Source organism: Anarhichas minor, unplaced genomic scaffold, assembly GCF_050575085.1.
Source record: "Anarhichas minor isolate MPS153535 unplaced genomic scaffold, ASM5057508v1 ptg000012l, whole genome shotgun sequence".
Classification (NCBI taxonomy): domain Eukaryota; kingdom Metazoa; phylum Chordata; class Actinopteri; order Perciformes; family Anarhichadidae; genus Anarhichas; species Anarhichas minor.
In genome coordinates, this window is record NW_027466458.1 from 2572720 (window position 1) to 2598209 (window position 25490).

At 41.5% G+C, this 25490-nt stretch overlaps 3 protein-coding genes across 4 annotated transcripts; all 3 read right to left on the reverse strand.

The window, feature by feature from the left end:
* Window positions 1-888: 888 nt before the first annotated feature.
* LOC142948301 (CD276 antigen) lies at window positions 889-12703 on the reverse strand. 2 transcript variants are annotated; one of them, XM_076090252.1, is made up of 8 exons: window positions 12570-12703; window positions 6416-6492; window positions 5994-6323; window positions 5215-5529; window positions 4285-4404; window positions 3123-3161; window positions 2988-3036; window positions 889-2903 (listed from the first exon to the last, which is right to left on the reverse strand). In XM_076090252.1, the coding sequence occupies exons 2-7, from the start codon at window positions 6486-6488 to the stop codon at window positions 3020-3022; spliced, it is 894 nt and encodes a 297-aa protein (XP_075946367.1). In that variant the 5' UTR covers window positions 6489-6492; window positions 12570-12703; the 3' UTR covers window positions 889-2903; window positions 2988-3019. The 2 variants fall into 2 exon arrangements, with proteins under 2 accessions (XP_075946367.1, XP_075946366.1); XM_076090251.1 differs by lacking the exon at window positions 12570-12703 and adding an exon at window positions 12423-12479.
* Window positions 12704-13496: 793 nt separating this feature from the next.
* Window positions 13497-21798, reverse strand: jpt1a (Jupiter microtubule associated homolog 1a). Its single transcript, XM_076090255.1, has 5 exons — window positions 20834-21798; window positions 19142-19284; window positions 15331-15428; window positions 15059-15086; window positions 13497-14660 (listed from the first exon to the last, which is right to left on the reverse strand). The coding sequence occupies exons 1-5, from the start codon at window positions 20887-20889 to the stop codon at window positions 14524-14526; spliced, it is 462 nt and encodes a 153-aa protein (XP_075946370.1). The 5' UTR covers window positions 20890-21798; the 3' UTR covers window positions 13497-14523.
* Window positions 21799-21944: 146 nt separating this feature from the next.
* Window positions 21945-25423, reverse strand: sumo2a (small ubiquitin like modifier 2a). Its single transcript, XM_076090256.1, has 4 exons — window positions 25274-25423; window positions 24184-24315; window positions 23382-23453; window positions 21945-22484 (listed from the first exon to the last, which is right to left on the reverse strand). Exons 1-4 carry the CDS (start codon window positions 25292-25294, stop codon window positions 22419-22421), a joined length of 291 nt encoding a protein of 96 aa, XP_075946371.1. The 5' UTR covers window positions 25295-25423; the 3' UTR covers window positions 21945-22418.
* Window positions 25424-25490: the final 67 nt, after the last annotated feature.

The following is a 25490-nucleotide window of genomic DNA, read 5'->3' on the forward strand; positions in this document are numbered from 1 at the left end:
AGAGAGAGCGTCTGCAGAGATGTCACACTGAGGGTGAGGAATGGAATATGAAACACATCTAAATAAATTAAAAAATATATATTTTTTTTAAAGCCAATAATGCCAAATTATTTGGGGGGGCTGAAGAACATTTTAGGGGGGCTTCAGCCCCTGGTGTTAGCTGTGATTTGAAAAAGTCAACTGAGGAAATGCATGGAAATGTCGTTCATCCGTGCTGCTCTGCCCCAACATGTTGTAATGCTATTTGTCCAATAGATGGCAGGATTGAGATGGATTGAATTCTCCAATATTCGCCTTAAATCTGGGTGACAATTATCTAATATAATTCGTGTTTATTGACTGAAAACATCTCAGCCTGATAGAGAAGCAGGAATAGTTATAAGACAGTTGATCTATAGAGTCAAAGGCTTTCAGAATAAAGTGCAGTATCACAGTAAGCCATTTTTTAGTTCTGTTCCAAAAAGTATACACAAGACACAACATTCATGAGCAGAGAGAGAACAATAAGGCTGGAATAAAAACATTTTTTAACGTGTGCCAGAATTTCTTCATTTCTTTTCATGTGTAGGCATGCAAAGATGCAACTGATTCTTTTTTAAATAGAAAGAGAAGAGAAAGAGATACGAGGATGAGAACACTACACTGTTATCAAATCATTAAGATAAACTTGAATACCAGCCAATGCATCTGGAGATGTCAATGTGTTGTAACATTTTCCATCAGAAATGATGTCATAATATCTGTGTTCACATGAAACGGAGGGAGAATTACCAGAAAAGCGACGTTGGTTTTTACCATGTCAATACATTGCTGACATTGACAAGTACAGCCATGTCTGAAATATAATGTACATGAGTGCACAGCAACAACAACAACAAAAATCATTCACACGGTAAATGTGTTTAATTACACGGAAATAAATCACAGATCAGTTGTGACAGTGAATGTTAATTTTAAAAACACAGCAGTGAAAGTCATTACAGACACACAGCATTACAATTTCACAGATGTATAAAAACAGTATATACAAAAAACAACAATGCTCTTCTGTTTTAATTTCCAGAATGATCTTTCAAATTAAAAGCTTTCAATGGCATTTTTCTCGATCGAAAAAGTCAATGATTAACTCTGTGTCAGGGACAAAGATTAATTATACACTTTGTGCCTGCTGATAAGGTGCTTCTGTTGTTAACTCTCAACTTTGCCTTTGGTGGTGTCAGTACCACTGCTCCATTATGGAGCAGGTCTCAGATCAGAAATGATGATGAGAATATGGGCGCACATTTCTATGAGAGCTGGTGTCAGATGAAAAGAAGAATGAAACAAGAAACCTGCCTGAAGACAAGGGTTGATTTGGCAATGAAGTTCCTCGCTGCTGCCAAAAGTTACATAAACAGTTTAATCTAAGACAGCCAGAGGAACATAAACATGTGTTTTTGGCTTTCTTCCACCACACACTATTTTCCAATAGAAAGTAAGTGAAGATCATGTGACGTGCGGAAGTGCGTCCATCTTGTGTACTTCCTCAGTGGTTAGAATAAGGATATGAGATTTGCTGGGGTTGACTATTCTCAGGCAGTGAGGGGCAACACTGCACTCAAAGTTGGCCAGTTGATCGTATAAGTCTTTAAGCAGGAAACAAACAATGAGAAACTTCTGAACAAGGAGCCTTAAAAAGGAAAAGGCTGGTGATATTCTACAAGAACCCTTTTCATGCAAAGAACCCTTTATTCAAATAAAGAGTTCTTTATTGTCGAAACCAGAGCCCACACACCCCAAAAAACTGAGATTGTTGTGGGTTGTTCTGCACCAGATCAGACCCGGCACCAGTTCTGCACCAGATCAGATGTGAAAGGTTTCACTGTAGAACCCCGTGTGCGAGTTCTAGATGAAACCCGTGGAATATAAAAGGTTTCTCTGTTGAACCCTGTGGGTGAGTTCTAGATGGATCATTATATAAAAGGGTTCTTGGTAGAACCCCCTGGGCAGGTTCTTGTTAGCACCCTTAGAAGGTGGAAAGGTTCGAGACAGAAGCTCCTGAGAGGGTTCTAGGTGGAACCTTTCACATATGGTTCTAGGTAGAACCCTCTGAAAGGGTTCAGGACCCTTTATAAAAGGTTCTTCCAGCAACCCAAAAGAGTGCTTTTATGAGGACACGCTGAAGATCCTTTAAGGTTCTAATTAGCACCTTTATTTCTAACAGTGTATACTTTGAGTCAATGCCACTGTTGTTGTTTTTTTCATGGGATTTGTTCACAGTAAGAAAAATATAGTTGAACTCTCTTCTTTTAGCACAATCACAAAACTAGGGCTACTTGTCAAGTTGTGGAATGTGAAAAAGGCAAAAAATAAACTAAACTAGCAACTTCGGTTACATTTCCCCAGAATACATACACACACACACACACACACGCACACAACCCCCTGCCCCGTCATATTAATATGATTCAAAGTTTTCCTTGTAACATTGACATGACGTGACAAGAGGAAGTAAGAGGGAGGGCCACTCCTGCCAAGCTGCCAAAGGCTATAGTTAATGCGTGGGCACAATTAAACAAAACAGTTCCTCCAACAACCAAAACGAGATCCACCGCCATCCAAATTATCAGGTTGGTTTTCGGTGATGTTACACATTGCTCCCGATGTGGTTGTCAGAGTTTTAAGTCCGTCAGTGATTTAAAATCAGTCGAGAGCCTTCTTTCAATTGATTTGAGTGTTTTCTTAGTACGTTTAGATGAATGAAGCACTTACAATCACTGTAATACAAGTTATCCCTGGTTATATATACTTAGCTGTTTGCAATAGGCAAAGTACAACGATAGAGTGGAGATTAGCAAACAAGGAAGTGTTGATTTCGGAGGCTGCCAGTAAATTTGCACATGTGATGTGACTCGCAGTGACTCCTGTGGGGGGGGGGAGAGAGAGAGCTTTCAGATATCTGATATTGTATTGAAGACTGCAAATATTATAGAGAGCATTATAATTACCTCAGGCCAAGTTTCTTTATCGGCAAGTTTATTTAGCATTTCTCATCACCTGCAAAAAGAATTATTTGTTATAGAGTGTATTTGAAGTTTTATTAGTGAGACACAGTGAGTCAAAATACTGTCATTCTGACATACCTTCCTCGCCATCTGATGTGCGGACCATGCGATGGTCACCTGGAAGAAATCAGAAGATGTTAATGTGGTTTACAATGGGAGGGTGTCAAACCATCACCACATTGAGCAAGTTTGTGACACGCGAGCAGAGGCAGGTCCCGTACGGTGAGCGTCCGAAACAAGAGTCAGGTTAGATTCTAAAAAGTGATTAGTGACCGAGCCCATGTTTCCCCACAAGCCACGGAAATAGGCTATAATCTATATCCTAGTTAATATCACTGTGGGAGAATGAAAATCAGACATCTACTTGTGTCCTACCAAACCAATCTTTGTGAGCTATTTTGTGTTTTGGCCTCATGAGAGGTTTGCAGGACAAACACGGCTTGATTTAACTAAACAAAGCAGCAGCGTGTAGTTTCCCGTCCTCAATATTATTGGCTACTTGCCAGGTGTTCTACAGGTTTGTCCAGCTCCTACTATTGTGATGTTAAATGTAATCTAGTACGATGTTGTTTGTTGGTAAGACACCAGAATGAATACAGTTGGGTTTGTTCTCACAGCGATATAAAATAGATATCTGAGAGGGAATTATGAGCTGCTAAACCTCCTAACATTAGCTCTCAGCCTGCGGCATCTCTTCAAGTTATATTTGCCTTTCTTTCCTCTGCTGGTCCGATCCGTGACTCAAAACCACGAAAAGATCGGAACCACAAGTTTAGTGATGGGTTGCACCCCTAACTGATGAAATCCCACGCAACATTTGAGAGAGTTAGTATTCAAATTTCCCGATCAGATATCATAACAATAGTGCAATAGTATGTCTGCAGTTGTACATCAGTAATGCTGCGAGTCACTACGCACTACTGTTTATCGGAGTTTAAAGGAAGTGTGAACAGGAAGAATAACCCGAAACCTCTTTCAATGTTAGGGGGAACCTGATTATTGTTTTAAGACGGACTTAAACCGTCCCTTCTGGAATATCTCAATGATTTTATGAAAAAAATAATTTTATTAAGAAAACTGCAGCTAATGATGTGTAGTCTGAAACGGTGAATGTGATGCAATCTTGTAATAAATGAAATCAGCACCGTTTGTTAATCTCCCTTCTACCTTTTGTAGTTGTGTTAATACTCAATAGTATCGGTTCATTTTGAGCCCAACGAGGGCCTGTGTAGGTACTCACGTTGAGTTCGCTTTCTGTAAATCAGCAGCGCAAGCAGCAACCCTGCGATCAGCGATCCGATGACCACCAAGGGAGCCACTATTTTGGTGGCTGGATCCAACTCCGTCTGTGACGCCTTTTCTGAATGAATCAAATTGAACAAAAAAAGATTGTTTTAACGCTCTCATACTTCAGGTCGAGACCAAAAAGAGTAAAGATGTAAGTGACCTTGATTCAAATGAGGTGTGCATGCACTGATGGGAAGTTCCCCCCCCCCTGTAATACTTCAGCAACCTACAGTCGCTTTCTCTTTTACTCCTCGAGGGGTCGGCAAAGTTAAACTGTTGATAAAGTTTTCTCATCAACGAGAGCGCAAGGAACTGAAGACATCTCATCAGGGCTGCGTAGTCTTCTTCCCTTGTGAGGAGCATTGTTTTGAAGTTTTGAAAAATATTTCAGAATTAAGCCAAGTTCCTACTGTCAAAGATCGCTGTACTGTCCACACTACACAACTTGCTGTCTTGAAGTTAAATTATATTGACGGTAAATTATATAATATCATGACAGACAGGACCTTCAAACGAGCGATCGGCAGAACTTTCCTTGCAGTCTTGCTTGTTGATGTTATCACTGGTTTCCACATGTCTTTAGTATTTATAGCTATTTATAGTTTCCTCTCGGTTTGTTAGCGTTCAATATTTACACGGCTTGTAAACGGACATGCCGAGATGTTTCTTTTCTTTCTTCTTTCATGACCAACAAGCTCCATTCAACTACAATTTTTACTCTTTTGTTTCTGCCGGAAACGACCTCCTGCGCCAACACAAAACATGCGCTTCCGTACACGCGCTAGGTCAGTTTATGTCATTTAAATTTCAGGTAAAGCATGACCTCACATGTGACAGTAAGCCGAAATCGCTGTATGACATTTTTATTGTGTGAAGCACATACCTGGAGGTTTTGGTGTGTTTAGTACTACGAATGTGTTCTCTTCCTCTTTGCCTCCGCTGGCATTGAACACACCGCAGGTGTATTTGGAGATGTTGGATCCTTGCCCCAAAACCAACTTGCTGGAGAGCTGAAACAGACCACTTTTGGTCGCCTTCGCCTCCATTTGAGAGTCATCTGTCAGCTCCCCGTTGAGCTCATGGAACCAGCGAAGTTTGCCTTCTGGGTAGCCGTGATCAGACTCGCACGTCAGGGCACCGCCTGTATCCAGAGTTATTGCCTCAGGGTTGGAGAGGATAGTTGGTTTGCTGTATTTGGCTGCAAAGAGTAAACAGAAAAAACACGGGATCATTAAGCTGAACGTTGCACCGTGACGTCAACCAAACGACACCAATTAAGTATCGCAAAATTAAATTGACCATTATATGTGAAGAGTACTATCTAGTACAATATGTGGTAAGAAAGACAAATTAAAAAACTGGCCCCTGCACTGGCTGTGATTATTTGTAACACTGAAACTGAAAGTACATAAATACAGAAAGTGAAATACCAATGTGATAGGTCAGGAAAGTCCCCTGGATCTCTAAATAATCTTGAAGGCAACAATTACATTCTTCAAGCACATTTTCTGTTTTATTGTTCACAGAATCAACTTGACTCACGGATTAGCTTTGAAATGAGTCGGGATTAGTTTTGAAGATGAACACTACACTCAAATTGGTCACCTCTCCGTGCCGAATAGTTGTTAAAAATGTTTCGACCACGAGGCTGGAAGCGCTCACCTGTGACTTTAAGGCTGGTGTTATTTTTGCCATTACCGGTGTCTGTCCACACCATGCATTCGTAAAGTCCATCGTGCTCCACTGCAGTGTTGGTGATGAGCAGGGACACGTTCATGTTTGTGTTAGTCCAGGACGGCTCAGCAAATGAATAGCCTTGTTCCTGCGTTGGAAACTCCCCTTTGTTAAAGACCAGTAAGGGACGCGAGGCTTTCTTCCAGGTGACCACCGAGATTTCCGTGTTGTCGTCTGGGGCGTTGATGACACACTCCAGCAGCGACTGCTGGCCATACTGTCCCAGCTTTTCAGCCTTGCATTCCAGACTTATAAATCCTTTTGTAGAAGAAAATATGAGAGGATGAGAAGTTACATCAGTAGGAAGCAGATTTTCGTACTTCAAATTCTCTGATTTAGGCAGAATTTACCTGTCTTTGCATTTCCTACGCCGACTGAGATGACAGTGAAGATAAGGAGGATGCCCATTGAGGCCATGTTCATTGACCTGAAATGACAGAACAAACAGTTCTTTATGTGTTGATCAAGACAAATGTGACCACCAAAGATGTCCGATTATTACATTAATCACATCAATGATAATAGCAATTTAAAAGTGTGCTGCTCCAGGATGCACTTACTTACATATTTGTACTGCAAAAACAAAAAAGAAAATGTGCCAGCGTGTTTTGCAACAATCTTGTGCTGGTTGCACAAGATTGATTACGTTACCAGAGGATTTTACAGGCGCTGTGGTGGTTTTACGATGCGGGTAACTCTGCATAATGAACCCTTAACTGCCGCCCTTATTCTGACTGTGTGGCCTTTAGCTGTTTTGTTGTGAGAGATGCTGAGAGATTGCATTTTTCAATGCAATTACAAATGTCTACTTGTTGAAGAAGGTATGATAGAGGTCGAACAAATAAGCGAAATGTGCATGAAAAAAGGGATTTGTGTTACTTGTTGCCCTTCAAGTATTGAAAGTGATTAAAACAGGACTCGGGTCAATTGTGAGTCGCACACTGTTCACTGTTCTCAAGTGGTTTGTAGTGCTGCATTTTGGTTCAGTTGGATCTTTCTCTGTGTGAAAAGGAGCCGAAACAAAGAGGTTTACAAACTCACCAGCTGATTCGGACCAGAGCAAACAAACTAGGGAGGCAAAGCGCAGCTCTCATTGTCGCTTTTGTCTCTAAAGAACAATGATACCATCTGCAGTAAGCCTGGCTTTCACTCTGTCGGCAAAATGTATACAACGGAAACACTGGGATACTTTATCACAGCACCGAGATCAGGGTTTCTAGTTCAAATTGGATTACGGTTTCCTTATACCTTCCGGCAGTTTGGAAAGCTTCTCCTAATTTGATCTCTAGATTTTCATTTTCACTTTTGTTCCTTTTTGCAACTTGACCTCATCGTGCCGGGTGAAGACTTTGCATGCATGCGTCGTTTTGTTCGAGAGAGGGTGTGTGTTGCCCACACCTAGCCGACAACAACGCACAGGGGAAAAATAGGTAGACCGGTGCTGTGAAGCTTCATGGAATATAAGTGGGCAGAGTGGCGCATGAAGCCAAAATGGCCCCGACTGCCAAGTAGAAAAGGACCCCGGATCTTCTGTACTGCTTCTGCATGTGTGGTAAAAAACTATTGAGCTTTCCACAACCTTTGTATCCTGCTGCATAATAAAAGAGTGAAACAACCGTCTCGTGCTATTTCATGGAAATAAGACACACAGTCAATAATCCAAAACACCTTGTTCTGCCAAAGCTAGACCGGTTTGTCGGTTTTTCAAAGCTGCACAAAGATGCAGTTTCGACTGCATTTGTGACTGCAGCTGCGCAGCGAAGGGGGAGCCAGAGGTCTCCAGAGCATACATTCTTCTGTGTGGATGTGCATTGATTTATGTTTATGAAACAGATAAATAAGGTAACTGACAACAAATTCCACATGTCGTAGCTTTTTACAGCCTATATGCTTATTTGAAACATTTGTTCCTGAAGGTGGTTTGATACCTAATCAAATAAAACATGAAACCTGCTTGTTTAAAGTGTGTGTGTTTATTTACTTGCACTTGAAATGACGCTTTAGCCCGCACATTAAAACAGGCAAAGGGTCATACTGAAAGAGAAAGCAGAGAGATTGTTTTGTCAAACCGCTTGAAGAGTCGCCAGAGATTTGGCAACATCCTCTGGATTTTCAAATGCCTCTGAGAACCCCCCTATGCTCCTTTTTCTTTCCTTTCAGAATAATTGTTGCACACTCCCACACACACACTGCCGTTTTTAAACTACTTTGCTTACTTTACTTCAGTTTATTTTGTTCCCTTCCCCTCACCTGTGTGAACTCACTCCTTCTGCCTGAACAACTTGTCTTTGTAGACGTGATTGGGGAATTCCTAAATTCCACCTGGACAATGAGTCGGAAAAAGGGAGTACAGTACGATTATATATCACACGCAAGGGCTTTCTCCAAAAGGATAATCGAGCCATTGCAGCTGCGGGGTGGCGGATGCGCGTCTGAAACTCTTGGACACAGGAGAGTAGACACTCTCCCACAAAACCACGCTGGGAACTGTTAACAGACTGAACAGATACAGCGCATCCTGCTTATCAAACCCTGGGTTTGTGGATACACACCGTCATGAGGGACCGGTCACATGCTGCCATCCGTTGCAATTATGTGCGTTATGTGCAGATTTTCATTTGTACGTGCACATCCAACGTTTTCTGACTATGCAGACGAGGATGGGCGAAGAAAATGGAGAAGTTTGAGGATGTCAGTTTGCCGCGAGGAAAAGAATGCATACTTAGTGTGCGTCTGTCTCCTTTATCAGCTTGTTTTCTTTAAATACTTCCAGCCAATAAGATTTAGCCTCGTGGAGCTTGCATCTTGCATTTTAAAGATAACATTGAAAAGTTCTCTTTTGCAGCATTTACTTAAACATATGCTTAAAGGGCATTTACACAAAGTTTTGTGTTGGAGTTTGTGATATTCTAAATTTTATATTAACACTAACATTTACATGTTTTCACTTCCAAATACCGGTTACCAGCTTCCGACCTTGATTTCTAATGAACAGTATCAGAATCTGCCTTAATTAAACATATATATATATATAAATATATATATAAATATATATACAGTTGTGTGAAAAAGTGTTTGCCCCCTTCCTGATTTCTTATTTTTTTGCATGTTTGTCACACTTAAATGTTTCAGATCATCAAACTAATTTAAATATTAGACAAAGATAACACAAGTAAACACAAAATGCAGTTTTTAAATTAAGGTTTTTATTATTAAGGGGGAAAAAATCCAGACCTACATGGCCCTGTGTGAAAAAGTGATTGCCCCCCCCTGTTAAAACATAAATTAACTGTGGTTTATCACATCTTTGGAAAGCTGAGTTCAATTTCTCCAGCCACACCCAGGCCTGATTACTGCCACACCTGTTCTCAATCAAGAAATCACTTAAATAGGACCTGCCTGACAAAGTGAGGTAGACCAAAAGATCCTTAAAAGCTAGACATCATGCTGCGATCCAAAGAAATTCAGGAACAAATGAGAAACAAAGTAATTGGGATCTATCAGTCTGGAAAAGGTTACAAAGCCATTTCTAAAGCTTTGGGACTCCAGCGAACCACAGTGAGAGCCATTATCCACAAATGGCGAAAACATGGAACAGTGGTGAACCTTCCCAGGAGTGGTCGGCCGACCAAAATGACCCCAAGAGCGCACTGACGACTCATCCAAGAGGTCACAAAAGACCCCAGAACAACATCCAAAGAACTGCAGGCCTCACTTGCCTCAATTAAGGTCAGTGTTCATGACGCCACCATAAGAAAGAGACTGGGCAAAAATGGCCTGCATGGCAGAGTTCCAAGACGAAAACCACTGCTGAGCAAAAAGAACATAAAGGCTCGTCTCAGTTTTGCCAGAAAACATCTTGATGATCCCCAAGACTTTTGGGAAAATACTCTGTGGACTGACGAGACAAAAGTTGAACTTTTTGTAAGATGTATGTCCCATTACATCTGGCGTAAAAGTAACACGGCATTTCAGAAAAGGAACATCATACCAACAGTAAAATATGGTGGTGGTAGTGTGATGGTCTGGGGCTGTTTTGCTGCTTCAGGACCTGGAAGACTTGCTGTGGTAAATGGAACCATGAATTCTGCTGTCTACCAAAAAATCCTGAAGGAGAATGTCCGGCCATCTGTTCGTGACCTCAAGCGGAAGCGCACTTGGGTTCTGCAGCAGGACAATGATCCAAAACACACCAGCAAGTCCACCTCTGAATGGCTTAAGAAAAACAAAATGAAGACTTTGGAGTGGCCTAGTCAAAGTCCCGACCTGAATCCGATTGAGATGATGTGGCATGACCTTAAAAAGGCGGTTCATGCTCGAAAACCCTCCAATGTGGCTGAATTACAACAATTCTGCAAAGATGAGTGGGCCAAAATTCCTCTACAGCGCTGTGAAAGACTCATTGCCAGTTATCTCAAACGCTTGATTGCAGTTGTTGCTGCTAAGGGTGGCCCAACCAGTTATTAGGTTTAGGGGGCAATCACTTTTTCACACAGGGCCATGTAGGTTTGGATTTTTTTTACCCCCTTAATAATAAAAACTGCATTTTGTGTTTACTTGTGTTATCTTTGTCTAATATTTAAATTTGTCTGAAACATTTAAGTGTGACAAACATGCAAAGAAATCAGGAAGGGGGCAAACACTTTTTCACACAACTGTATGTATATATATATTAAAGTTGTTTTACATTTTCTGTGCACTTCCTGTCTGGATACTAACAGCATTAATGAGCTGACAGCCTCTAGGGAGTTAATAACTGCGAGGTTAAGCAAATAGGCTGAGAGTTGAGACTGTGGCTCCATCCATGCAGATATTTGACAGTTTAAAAATCCAATAACTATATATTGGCTGATGTTGTTGTTTTTTACATGTAAAATAAATAATTATAATACGATTATTATGAGGGGAAAGACAGGGGTATGACAAACCGGCTATATGTCATAAATCTGAACCACATAACCACCAGGACTCCCTGCACAATTATATTTAAAAATCTCTTCAAAGAATTGTGACCAAGACATGTAGGCTACTGAGTAAACCTGTCAATGCAATATCGTCACTGTTTGCTTTGCTATTTCTTGTTGCTTATTAGCCCAAAAAATATGACAATACCAGCCTAACTGTGATAAAATAATATGAGCTGATACAGCGGCCCAGCTGACGTGACACTAGCTGACAACCCCATCCACTTTTAGGAATCCCTGAATCTGACAGAGGAGGTGGTGGAGCGCCTTTGGGAACGTTGGCATCAACATAAAGTCTCTTTGTCTTTTTCTGGCTGAGGAGTGTTTTGAAGTCATAAAAAAAGGATATCAACATGTCGGTCAAGTGAGTCAAGTCCTCACTTCCCCTTAGTCAGAACTCTACAAACGCACAGGCAAATGAGCAGCCTTTTGTACTCCTCCAGTCAGGTTACAGAAGCACATGTAAAGGCCCACGGGGTGGTTGCATCGCCATCACACCAACTGACACTAAACATAAACAGCGGAGGACAGAGTGAACCTTCGCATGCCGAGTTGGCCATTCGCAAGTGCCCTTCAGTTGTGCTGCAGACACATTGCAATTACAGTTCAAGTTAAACCCAGATTACCAACCCTTAATGTTGGGTGCTTATAGGCCACCACATGTGGAACGTTTATTTATAGAACAAATGGTTGGGCTGACTTTCCCATGAAGGAAGGGCTGAAAATGTGCTGGGTTTATTGTGTTGTTCCCATTGTCTAAATTGAATTAACAGCAATCTGATGTAGTTTTGTTGCATCATGGTGCAAACCTGCTGCACTAACTAAACTGTTACCTAATCATTAATTATGGCTGAACCAAAGGGGGAAAACATCCGCACTACTAACTGTGTTTCAGATACTATTTCAGGACAAAACAGACTTCCTATAAAATAAATAAATAAAATAAAAACTGACTCAAGATTTTACTTGTTTTTTTTTAATGTAGTCTCTTCGTATTTCCAAAACAACGCAAATGATTGATTGCACAACTCTTATTGTTGGCAACAGTTCAACCAATCGCGGTTGGCGCTGTCTGCTTATCTTGCGCAAATAAATCCGGCCGTGTTGTTATCTTGTCTATGATCTATGCCCCAAACACTGTTGTCCGCACACACCTCGAGCCCAGCGTTTCTTTTCTATAGAAAGAGAAGGCGCTGAAAAAACTCCATTCGCGACACTTCTGGAGGGAGGTCGAGCTCGCGAGGTTATTTGAATAAACGCGAGTCGAGCCATTTCCTCATCGTGACTTAAAAAAAAAAAAATATATATATATATATTCGTGGATTAGATACATTGAAAGTTCGCCTCCTTCCACTGCCGCTTCAATAACCGTAACAAAATGAAATAGACTCACATAACGCCATTCATTACTGGACATGCTGTAGGTCAGTTTGAGCTACCGCGCGTCTGCCGCTCCACTAACTTAATGTGTAACACGTAAGACTTTCAACGTGTCACGCCACGCTGCCCACCCCACAATAATGTGTCATGTCAAACTCACCGTACACGCTCCTCGACAAGGCGACGTCTCTCCAGTGCTGGAACAAATGTTTGACTCTCGGCTGGACATGGAGCTTATAGTTACTTCTTACTTTCACTTTCCGATTGAGTCAGTGGAATGAGTGTGATTGGCTGTGCTGCGTGTACGGAAACCCAAGACAAACTCACTGTAAGAATAAGTCAACGTTTACAAAAGAAAATACTGATGGTAGGATTTACTATTTTTCCCTATTCTACTTTTCTCTCTCTAAAAATACATGAAGGATAGGTTCACATGTTTCATAAAATAATAGTAAGGTGCCATATGGACACTTAAAAAATGAATTATGTTCATACTGGCCATTAAATTAACTTTCAATGTAAATCACGGGGGAGAGAAATCCACAATTTTGTGCAAAAGAGTATTCAAATGTTTAAAAGTTTTTAAAATATGGAGGATATCTTCCAAAGTTACAAACTTATCTTTTTAGTAGAACATTTCCTCTTTGTGTTCCCCCCCCCCATGAGCTGCAGAGGAACAATCATAACCGCTATAACACACACACACACACATACAGCAAACACATGGACCCATGGTCAAAATTGATTTTTAATATTCATTTCCACTTTGTGCCATTTTTCATGATTTCAATTTTCTGCAGCGACTCAACATCCAGCGAGGGGAATTGGCATAGGATGCAAAACAGACGCGTCTTTGCATCATAACACGTTCAGAAACAAGACACCACAGGAACTACATCTCAGAAATGTTGTTCTTCCTGCGTGACGGCTGCAGTCGGCGCACGCCACTCAACAAGACAGAAGCAGGAGGGAGTTTGACTTTTGGTTTTTAAATAATGCGACGATGACATGTACAAAAAGGCTGTTGTATCTTTCTAGTGAGCAGGATGATAAACACATGTAGAAGGAGGGGGGGGGGGGGGGGGGGGGGGAGTAAAAACATAGCAAAAAAGGCTGAGCTGTCATAAGGTCACTTGTCAAATCTAGGATGGGTTCACCAACACTTCAGGACCAACATTCCATTGACTCGCAATAGAGAAACTAAGCACTCCTTCATGCTGGCAGGATGCAATTGAGAAAACCCAACCTTATTTGATGTTGTAGCCTAACACATTAACAGGCACACTGTAAATTTGGCCTGTGAAAAACACTCAAAACCGGCACTGGGGTTACAATAATCTAAAGTTAGTGACTGCAATATAAAAAAAGGCTTTTTCCAATTCCATCACCTGACACGGGACCTACAGAAGTCCTCTGAATACACGTTTGCACCCTTCAGATCACAATGACAGTCATTTATGGGACTCATAAGTGGATAATAAGATAATCAGTAGAAAGATTCCAGCTTCATGCAACAGTACGACAATTATTCCACAATAAAAAACAACAACAACTAACAGGTTAAATAATAAATAATAATAAAAATCTTCACAGTTATGTTTCTTCTCACATTCATACGTTTACAGACCAGACGTGCATGCAAGATGGGTCAAAACTGAACACGGTGCAAAAGTGACAGCTTTCTTTTCTCCTTTTTCCGCTTGTGTTCTGGAAACTGCTCGTACAATCACACTCCGCTTATGCTGTCGCAATAAAGTTAGGGGAGATTAATTTATCGCTATTTGATATGAGAAATGTGATCCTTGTACCCTGTGTTGCAGGGGGGAAAGGCAGACTTTGAACCGTACACATAGAAATACATAAAGTGCTTCCGTCAAAAACAAACAAACAAACAAACAAACAAACAAACGGTACAAAACGGCTTTCAGAAAAGAGGTATCAAAACAATGCACTTAAGGGATGTGGAGGAGACTGGTGTCTGTTGCACACCAGGTAGGATTCCTGCGGTTCAGACAAATGGGCCGGGGGGGGGTTCCTTGTTAAACAAATAAAATGAAAAAAAGACGAGTTCAGAGATGAGTGGACGAAGGGAGGGAGGGGTGGTTGGCTTGGATTCATCCCAGGATCAGGCTGGACTTGCCCCCGGGGGGATTCCTGCGGCCGGACGGTACTCCTGCAGCGGGATGGTCGGCTGGGGGGGCCTCCTCCTCCTTCTGCTCTGGGACGGCTTCCGGCTCAGGAGCGATGTTTTCTGAACACAGGCAGGGAGGCATGTGGCCTTCATTTTGAAACATTAACAAGGAAGCAGCCTCAATCGTTTTGCCACAAGAACGCGCCGCACTCTCGGAAGCTCGTTTCTAATTGCAGACATTGAAGGTCACTCTGTGTCCGCATGATGTGTGGGAGGATTTCAGCAGCGTCGGCCTTATCATCAACTACTGACGAAAATGTTTCTTTATTCATGAATATTGTGCATGTCTGTATGTATACAGGTACACGTACTGTGTGTGCACATGTACATTTGTACATCTGTGATGTTGAATGTGAAAGATTTATGATGGCGTATCACAAATCTGTTCTTTGTAATATTGGACCACTGGTTTAAGGTCTATCAGTGCGTCATGTGATCAGAAGAAAACATGCACTTACCAGAATTGGGTACAGAATTTTCTCCGTCCTACAAAAAGAAGCAGAAAGGTGGTCAGTGTTTCATCAGCATGTGCTCCTTTCATGTTATTCGCCCATGTTCCACTGTAACTGATACACAAGCTACTTATTAAGACATTAAGGGAAGATTTAGAAAAAAATAAAAATAGATAAGAGTTAAATCTTTTGGACTTCAGTTCCCCATATGTTTGTCTCGCTTCAGGTTTCACTTCATTTTCTCCCACCGCAGCTCGTGATGTGATGCGCGATCTTACCGCGGCGGGGGCGTCTGCGGAGAGGTCGGTGGTCTGGTTCCCTCCTCTCCTCCGGGGGGCTGACGGCTCACCGCAAAGCACACCTGTGGGCTTCCCACCTGGAACGACGAGGAGACGCACCGGCTCAAATAAACAAGGCCGTCACTCAGGGAGGTGCAAAGGCAAAATGCAAGAAAATGGTACACAAAAACGTCCTTTTAGACATTTGTGTGAAATTGTCATAGTTAGCGAATTAATTCTTGAGTTATGAAATTAAGAAACAGCTAGTGAATGCCAGAGAAGGTAGTCCACAGGGCACGATAACAAGGACCACTATAGACTGATCTCCCTCTCCTGATAAACCATAAATTGATTAGCTGGATCATAACTGGCCTGATAAGAAACAAATTAATTCTTCATAAAACTCATGGACCAGATCATAAAGAAACGGGTGCACGCTGTTGAGGATAAGACCGTTGCTCTGTTTTGTTTTACAGATCAAAAGTCCAAAATGTACCAACCTCTTCATCAAAAGAAGTCTTCGTAATGCTCAGCTTTCACTGGATAGCAAACAGAAGCTGTACAACAGTGACACGTAAGCTTTACCTCCATCAACGAGTTGATGTTTTTTGGTCATGTGATCACAGGGAACACAGTTATAGTTACCCACAGCCTTCATACTCCACGTAAACATTAAATCAAATGCCAGAGCGTCGTGTCAGGGTGTTCGTCGGGAGCGTGGAATTTCCCAGAAAGGATTTAAACATAACTGGGGATTTTGTGTCAGTGAGAACATAGGAAGGCAACAAGGAGAAGTGAAGGTCTCATGAGAGGAACAACACGGACCATTGAAGTCCACTGACATAGTGACCTACCTGACCCGATGACCCTCATTATGCTGGACTTTTCTTCACAAGGACGTTGCTCCGACGTTTACTCCTACATTGTCTTTCTTGGCTTCCTATCGAGCTGTGGGGAATTCTTTTGACTTTGGAAGTTTCACTTTCATGCTTAATGTCATTCTGACAATACCTCTGTTCACAGTACAAACATGCAGTCATGTCCTGCTGTGGAAGCGTTTTCTCTTTGGATCGCTTTTTTTGATCGTCGCCCTCGTCACTACAAGCTATTGTTATTTTCAGAAAAAGGAAGGCTAGTGAGAAAGGCTATCGACTGGCATGTGAGTGGGACTCTCCATGATCCACGGCACTTTAATGAGGGGGGGGGGGGGGGTATTTATGAAATAGTTTGGATTTTCTGAGCTTGTCCAAAAGTTTCAACACACGGCGAATATTGTTATACTGACGGATAGATGAGTGTGTCTGGGGTCAATGGACACCGCCAACATGTTTTTAATTGTTCTTTTATTCATGGGTCTATCAGATGACGCACTGTGACATTGTTGTGTTGCATGCTCCCCCTCTGTTGGCCGGTATGTGCTCTAAACTCGTGCTTTACCTCCGTGTCCTCTCAGGTGTACCGGGGTTTAAAGTCTGTGACTGAGGAAAGACGATAAAGAAGGTGGCAGAAACTTCCGCTCACTCTCTCTCCTTCCACAGAAGATCATTTCTGCTTTCTTTTGTTAAGTCCTTGTGTTTTTTGGATGCGTCCGGCAGTCATTTTGTTTCTCATTGTTAACAGTTGAACCTGTTTGTTTACAAAAGGAAAGGCCTGTTGACTTTACTTTGGATGGATGCCAGTAGGTGCTGCTGGCTCTGTCTGACAGGTGGTTTATAACCAAGCTATATTTATATATTTACACTTCCGTTGTTTGTCTTCTTATAAATCTTAAATGGTGAAAGTGAACAACTGTGTGTGGTATTCGCCCAAGAGCTGTTGATCGTACCGACCTGTCAGTAAGACTTCTTGGTGCTTTTTTTTGAGTGATTATGTTTCACATTATCATTATTTCCATTTTGAGATTTTTATATTATACTTAACTAGTAATTTGAGACGGGTTTTTTATTGGACTTTAAAGAAGGTTTGCTGCCAACAGATCTCACGATGCTCCTATTTCAGATGGTCCAGGCATGATTGATGTCTGATGTCATGTACAGATGGTCCCCCAGCTACTTAAACCGTCCGGTGGCGGAGAAGGATGAAGTCTTAACGAGGCTGTTAACTCAACATGATGTTCAGTTCACGATTCTGTGGAACATAAAATATCTAGATAAATGAATCCCTGATTATGCCGTCATTTTAACGAGCCTCTGCAGGACTGCCATGCCAGTCCACCATGTCTGGCTGTATTGTGCTCCGTCATGCGGACAAACACACAATCACTTAGCCTCTCTGTGGCAGCCCGGATACGGCAGTTGCATCGAGGGTCAAAACGGGGTGAAAAGCATTTGGTGACTACGAGGAAATGGCTTGTTTTCCCTTTTCTTTTTACGTTGATCCTGTTCAAAGACGACAGCCATTCGGAGGTTTGAAATACTGTTAGTTAGTACTGTTAAAAGGACTAAAGGCTGGTTCATGTTAGGCTACTGTGTGCGAGAATTAAAGGGAGGAAGACCGAGGCTTCCTGGTTGATGAAGCTGCGCCTTTTTGATGTAGAATCCAGATTGTCAATCCAACTCTGCACACGCCAGTGACAGAAAGTCTACCGGGACTGATGCGTTGTTGAGATTTCCGGGAAAGCCAGAAGTAGTTAAAGCTGCTAATAAGAAAACACTTCCAAGAACGGGTACGGCCTTGTCACGCCACCGACAAACAAAGATGGCCGCAACCTACCAGCCAAACAAACCCGAAGTAATACGCACGTCACATTTTCTCATATTTGTGGGGTTACATTAACTATAGGTACTTCAATATTTACTAGAAGGGTGTGATGTAATGGCTGGCGTAGGTTCCCATGAAATCTGTCCACTTTGTGTTGGCTATATCTAACTTTTACTGCATATACAATACAATAAATTAATATACATTTTTCATATTGCAAAGTTAAACAAGTAAAAATGGGAAAAATTTGCTCTGTCACAGGAAATAAGACTGAAAAGAATCGCTGATCCATCTTAGCACTGGAAGTCTGAGACCAGACCCGAGGCCAACACGAGGCACACAGCACAAAGAGCTACTTGGATTATGAGCTTTCACAGCCTACATGCCACAACGCCTCATCTGGAAGGGAAAAGCTATAAAAACGCAGCAATGGCTACGAGTAAATTCCTCTTGTAATAGATGTTTTTAGCTTAAACTACTGCATTTATTGGAGAAAATTAGGAACCAATGCTCGAAATCAAAACTGCATAACTGGCTAGCATCACTTTTACTTCCTATTGTGTTTTAATTCCTCTTTTAGTCACATTTTGCCGTCTATCATTCTGCATTTAGAGAAGTAATGAAATGAAACAGTGTTTTCGGTTTATCAGCGTTTTATTAATCCTCTTAGATTATACTTTTTACTTGATGCAGCTCAATTCCCCATGAATATGTCAGACCTCTGCAGGCATGAGAAGATCCTGATGAATACACGAACACCAGTGATTGAATATCTAATGACTGGAAGAGAAATTAATTGGGCACCTGAACCTGTTATGTCAAGTAGCACCACCGGAGACGGTAAATGTTATTCCTATGTATTCAGCTGCCTGGGGAGGCAGACGATCAGCTGGGTCCAGCAGCGAGAGAAAAACCCCTTCAGTGACAACCTCGTGTCTCCGAAAGGCAAGAAAAGATATTCTCAAAACGTGCTCCTCGTGGTCACCGGTTTTGTTTTTAAGCGGCACCATCCGTAAATGTCGTGGTGAGCTGTCAAAATAAGATAGCTGTTGAGTTATAAGCTTTTCACACTGACACTTAACAGCTGCTTGGAGAAGAGTTTAGATTGTACCTGGTGGATTGTTCCTTCTATTAGCATAGGGGTCCTCCGGCTCAGCGAAAACACTGGAGGCCATCTTGTCTTTCCGGACGGGAGGCTTCTCCTCATCTGGACCAAGCGAGAAGTTGGAGGCGCCGCCAGGAGGGCGCAGAACCCTGAGACGAGAGAGAGAACAGTCAGCACCGTTACTGAAAGCTGGATCAGACTGGCTCCGAAGCATCTTCTCTCCATTGCAAAAGGGTTTATGAATTAAAATAACCAGCCTAACTGCTGGAGTTCAGACTTAAGAATTAATGAGTGAGAAGTGATTGCTCATTCACCAAATAAAAAGGTCAAATATAAATTCTGTTTTGCGTCATTTAACAATGTGCTACCCTTTGGATAACACTGTGATGACTTAAACTGTCAATCAGATGTTTGAGCTCATCAGCCGTCACACACAAGGGGCCGACAGGACTAGCAAATGGCCCCGCGTGTTTGGATTGTCCGTTCTGGGCTTCAGTAGAAACACGGCGGTGCAACATGGCGGACTCTGCGAAGAGACGGTATGAAGAGCCAACTCTTATTTTCACAACGACATATACTTATCTATATTATATTCCGTTACTGCCAATAAATCATAATAAAGCACCACAATGCAAAAGCATTTCCTGTGTGTCTATGTGGAGTTTATATGCAGGCTACTGTTTATTCTACTGTACCTTTCTGATATGTTGTCAAACTGATTTATACATCAGCAAGGGTAGACTAAATAATAAGAACACCTCTCAGTAAAATGCAATGCAGTTTATGAGGATAGGATGTTGTTTTAGACTATTATTCTGAACAAGATGTGCATATTAAACTGTCAACTATACATTGTGTATGCTTTGGAATACTTATTGCAGAGTTTACACAATTATATATCAATATTGATCATGTCATTTTCTCGAAAATGTAAAGGTAACACTATATAGTATTTTTTAACTCTGTGGTAGAAAGAATAAAATGACATTGGTCTTCTGTATCGTTGTATTTTACATTATGATGGGATTTACCATAATACCCACATAACGTACTGGAGACTCAATCGTTCACCTAAACATTGTGAATGTTAAACCCGCATCATTCCAGTCTTTATATGGTCATGGTCAGGTGTCGCCAGCTGTAACGTGGCCCCCGCCTCAATGGGGCCATATGCAGGGCAGACTACATGCCTTGTTGTACTTCACTGATCATCCCGATAGCTGATCTGAAATTCACGGGTGGGGGCCGCACCCAACTGGAATGACAGATGTGATAAATCTTTCGCATTCAGACAATAAATACGAGAGAGTATTGAGAAAACATTATGTGTAAAAGGCCTGATGTTGGGTGCTGAGCCGCCTAGTCTGTACATGCTAACGCAGGAGCTTCTCTACAAAAAGGGAGAGCACATGAGTGCTACCTTGCTAGCTAACGTTAAAAAAAAAAATGGGAATGGTCCATCCCAGCAGACAAAACGGGAAGGCGTGGTACCAGTTTTCTCCGAGCATCGTCGCCCCATGCTTAGTTTCAAGCATCTCCGAGCGGTTAAGCAATAATTACGGGTAGGGGTCAGGGCCAAACATGTCTGAGATTTTGAGGTAAACCCGTGTAACGTTAGCGTTGAGGTTAACGTCAAAAGGATGCTGGACTTGTTGGCGTCGTGGTGGCTAACGGAGCGGTCTGAACATAGCGCTTTACCTGGAACTGCTTTTAGAACCGGGCTCCATCCCTTGATAGTTCGTGGTCGTCGTCATTTTTTGCACAAGAAGTCGTAAAATATGTATATTTCTGACAGGATACGCGCGAATTACACTTGCATTAGCTGCACTTCACCGCCTCATCATTGTCTATCGCAGCCCGTGCTTCCCAATAATCAACCTGCCTCAAATCTGAGCGGACAAGCGTCAAAGTGACCAGAAGGAGACGTGTCTTTTCCGGTCATATTTTCAAAATAAAATATGCTAACCTAACAAATATAGTTTACGGCTATTTTTAAGATCATATCAAAGTGCATAAATTCATTTGAATCCAAACTATTATTTAAACAGTGTGTGACCTACGGCAAAGATTAATTTCTTTATAATCCCATAGTGTACTTAGACAAAAATGTATGTATTTTGGTAGCAAAACCGCCGTATTTCCGGTCTTTCTGCTTATTTCTGTCTGGTTCTTTACAAGTGTTAATGCCACAGAAACCATTGTGGAGGGCGTTTCTACAGCCTTCGTACCGCCCACAGGAGAACAGATATAACTATGATTTGATCTAGAGACATTAATCAACCTATGATTATTTACCAAGCATGCACATACCGCATCCGACTTCATCCGATGTTGACCCGGACGTTCATCATCAGTTTTCGTCGTGTATTAAAACAGCTACCGTTTATTGTAATCGTATTAAAAAAATAACCATTTAAATAAAATATCCAACTTGGAAAATGTAACCATAGTGAGGCAGTTTGAATTCAAATTTCACTCTTTTTGTCTGGCTCAAAGTTGTAAGTAAGATTATTTTTGCTACAGTGGGACAGTGATATAGACAAGGGCTTTCAGAGTAAAGGGGAACTTTTTTTACAAACTTATCCAAGTTAGTGCAAGGCTCTCAAGTTTTGATAAGATATTTGCATTGCAAATAAAACCCTCTTAATTGACCTTTTTCCACTTGTTTTTACATATCTCTGGTCGAGCAGCTTATAGTTTCAGGCTTTTAAAAACTGAGTAAATGGATATAATTAGCATATTACATGTTAGCTCTGATGAACGCTCTGGTTTAGACTAATAACCATAAAACAAACAGCCAGGACATATGTTAAAAAAGACTCAATTTATTCCAACAATACATTTTCATAACAGATGTGAATTTAAAATGCAGGCTTAATTGACAACAATAACAAAATTCCATCTGAATCAAAACCATAATGACATCAGTATAAAAAAAAAAAAAAAAAAAAAAAAAAAAAAAAAAAAAAAAAGGACCAAGAAGTTTCCTCTAAAACCTTCAGAAAAAAAAAAAAAAAAATCATGCCAAGCTTTTCATTTCTTCAGCATATTAGACTCACTGTACTGCTTACAAGTCGTCTACACTGCGCAGTTCAAACATGTTAACATACGAATGACAGTGTGATTAAACCTATCTACAGCAACTGTGCCACCGCCTTTGAACATTTTGTAAAAGTATTCCATTGGATGGTATCAACACTGGTCATGAGCGTTTGAAGACTGGTCATAACAAAGATGTTCGGGGATGAAAAGGGGAGGTAGGGATGTTCGTAGGAAACAGTCTTTAAAGAGAAGAGCCGCCGGTTTGCTGTTGGAACACATCAATCGTATCTTCATCCTCCATTTCTAGCTGTAAGAAAAAGTTAAAATGTCAGCTGATGTGAAGGCAGTGGTAGGTCTTTACCGTGAAGCCACTTAAGAGGTGTCGACAATAACAGTGAGGTCAGCCAATTCATACAAAGCGTTTCACCAGGAAGTTAGTTTGAAACATGGACAAGGGCAACATTTATTTTATCGCATCTCCTCCCAAGAACAATACAGGAGAGTCAGACTAAATGTTAAAGATGAGGTGTAAACAAAAGTATCAAAATATGTTTACAGGAAGAGGTACAGAAGCTTAGGAGAGTTTCTCCTGACCAGAGACTCGCAACATGAAAGTAAACAAGACCTTCTCCTTTATGTACCTGGTCTACGGCAGCACAGCTACAGCACTGACCCGTTCATAGCTGCTCAGTGCCATTTGTAAAGTCAGCACTGTAACCCATTACATACTGGACAAAGCTGACGTGAGACCGCGTCCTTCCTCAGGACAGTCTCAAGTATCAAGTTAAAGAGTAGCTTCACAGCAGGTGCTCAGAGTGGACTCTGTTTGCGTGGAGCAGCTCTTTGTATTTCTACAACCAACTGTTTCAATACGGTCTACTGCAAAGGGTTTGAAGTCTAATTATGATCACTTAAACATGAATTCAGACTATCGTGTACCAAACCTGTAAACGCAGGTTCACAGTGCACGTAAAACAAAAATCAATTCAAATACATCTTACATAAGAAATAACATTGTTTGAGAAAAACCTTTGACCTTTAACTTTAGTAAATGTTTGTCACACCACATGCTTTCTTGAATTTCTAAAAGAAATAGCCCATAGCATAACTGACAACAAAGTGGAAAATCAGAGTCCTGCAATCCCTAAAGTAGCAATATTATGATGTTGGTAGGCTGAAAGAACAGAAGAGGGTGAAGCTTTACCTGCGAGGGTGTGTCTGTTTCATTGATGGGCTGACCGTCAAATCGAAATCGTATTTGCCTCATTGACAGCCCCTATGTGGACAGAGAGAAAAATAATGTTTCAAATATTGAAAAATCAACATTATGAGGCACACTCGTGACAACAAAAAAAGAACAATCCTGCTGCACAGCTGTCATGTTTTTAGAGACCCGTTTTCAACCAGTAACAAGTTTATTTGACTAACAGTAAAGAATTAGCAAGACTTTGGTAAACAAGACCCCAGAGCGCCATGTAAATAATAACTGGCAACATATGCGGTCACTTTAATTATTGATTCAACTCCACTAATTTAGACAATAGAAATGGGGGTCACAATAATAATATATCTGAATTTGGTCACCATATGGTTTATTGAATAAATGTGCAATAATATTTCATGAGAAATAACACAAAAGCAACAGACCCTTTCTATATGTAATAGAAAGGTAAACACAGGTCTAATGGATCAAATTAATTATGGTCACATTCTAATGGGTCACAGCCCTTCCAGTAAGCCATCATGCACAATAGCAGGGCCTAAATGAAACGGAGCCATAATTAATGATATCAATCACACCTGTGTTTACCCTGCAATGACATGTCAAAATGGCTGCTGTGAGAAGGGCTTATTAAGGTATAGTTCTCATTTGACCAGAACCCCCAGCACCCCTAAGCCGAGTCCTTGGTCTCCAGTTGGAGAACCAGCATTCGGGCTACCAGCAATGCAATTAACTTAAAGATGGCTTCTTATGAGGAGTCGTAGTAAATGTGCGGTAGTCTCACCTGCCGTTCACAATAAGCTTTCATCAGTTTGCTGAGAGGAGTGTGCCTTTTGATCTTGAATTGCACCACTGAGCCATCCTGCCCTGCCACTTTCAGGTTGATGTGCTCATTGTTCTCCGTCTTCACTCCCTCCTGAAAGAGAGACAAACACATGTTTGCAGAAAGTTGAGCTGATTGCAGAAAGTGATACGAGGCAATACAAGACGCTTGGTAAACTAACATGTGAAATGCATTTGTTCCTCAACAACAAAAACCCCTTCCTCCCGGGTTCGACACTATTTAATATTGGGGATGTACATTGTGTACCTCAATGACTTATGACAAAAGTATAGACAAAACTATTTACATCACGTGTGTAAATTAAGTTGTTTCCACCGTTACATTAATCTGACATCTGCCCCTGGTGAGCACAGATCGGAGGGCTGGTGGTTACTGAGCACAGAAAAGGAGCAACATTACAACTCCAACGTTAGCATTTAGCATTAGCATTCAGCAAGTCAATTGGCAATGGCCTACTCCTTATAACGATGCCCAGCGGCCTAGTCAGAATGGGAATTTCAACTTGGACGCATCAACTAATCCCTCTCATGCTGTGACACACTGCCATGTGCGGACGGGCATGAATATTTGATAAGATATCCGTTAACAGTTAACGGTTTGAGCTCAAACAATACATTTCATGGCCTGTTGTAGACTGCGGTCTAAACGTTACTCACTTCTGCGGTTCTTGCTAACGTTACCTGGACATGCAATAACTAGCGTTATATCGCTACATTTGACATGCATATTGTTTAAACATCTTCATTTAAGCAGGTGTCGATTAACTGTATTTAAAAAGACAGGGAATTATTTCTTTCATACCGCCCGCGTCTCATGCGCGTTAGCCACGTTAGCTTATTATGCTAACGTAGCCCGCTTGCTAACTAGCTAACGCCGTTAGCGTTAGCTCCTGTTTGTGCTGTCAGCCTTCTTTGTGATTATGCAACCGTTGACGAATTAGTCTCACAGGCGGCTTTTCGTCTATAAAAAATATCGCACACGGATTTGGTACACCCTGTAAAGAAAACCCCGTACAAAACCCGTTCCTCACCTTGGGTTTTTCGTCGGCCATGGCTGCTACTGCGTCTGTCTGCCTGCGCCTGTTCTGCTGCGGCTGCGCTGTCTGGCGCGCCACTTTGCGTGGGCTGACTGTAGTCGGCTGAAGCGCACACAGCTGCGCCAGATCAACTGAGCGCTCGTCCCACAACCTTTCCAGAGAAACCATTTAAATATTGGTTCATACAGAAATGTTATTACTGCAAATTGAT

What these genes read in the sequence shown, in the direction of transcription:
- sumo2a (XM_076090256.1), bottom strand. Translation starts at nt 25,294, where the DNA reads ATGGCCGACGAAAAACCCAAG. An exon ending in AAGCTTATTGTGAACGGCAG is followed by an intron (nt 23,454 to 24,183) that starts GTGAGACTACCG and finishes CTGTCCACATAG; the next exon opens with GGGCTGTCAATGAGGCAAAT. An exon ending in AAACAGACACACCCTCGCAG is followed by an intron (nt 22,485 to 23,381) that starts GTAAAGCTTCAC and finishes TTTTTCTTACAG; the next exon opens with CTAGAAATGGAGGATGAAGA.
- jpt1a (XM_076090255.1), bottom strand. Translation starts at nt 20,889, where the DNA reads ATGACGACGACCACGAACTATCAAGGGATGGAGCCCGGTTCTAAAAGC. An exon ending in CCGCAGACGCCCCCGCCGCG is followed by an intron (nt 15,087 to 15,330) that starts GTAAGATCGCGC and finishes TTCTTTTTGTAG; the next exon opens with GACGGAGAAAATTCTGTACC. An exon ending in AAATTCTGTACCCAATTCTG is followed by an intron (nt 14,661 to 15,058) that starts GTAAGTGCATGT and finishes GCCTGTGTTCAG; the next exon opens with AAAACATCGCTCCTGAGCCG.
- LOC142948301 (XM_076090251.1), bottom strand. An exon ending in CGTAGGAAATGCAAAGACAG is followed by an intron (nt 6,324 to 6,415) that starts GTAAATTCTGCC and finishes CTTCTACAAAAG; the next exon opens with GATTTATAAGTCTGGAATGC. An exon ending in AAACACACCAAAACCTCCAG is followed by an intron (nt 4,405 to 5,214) that starts GTATGTGCTTCA and finishes TGATTCATTCAG; the next exon opens with AAAAGGCGTCACAGACGGAG.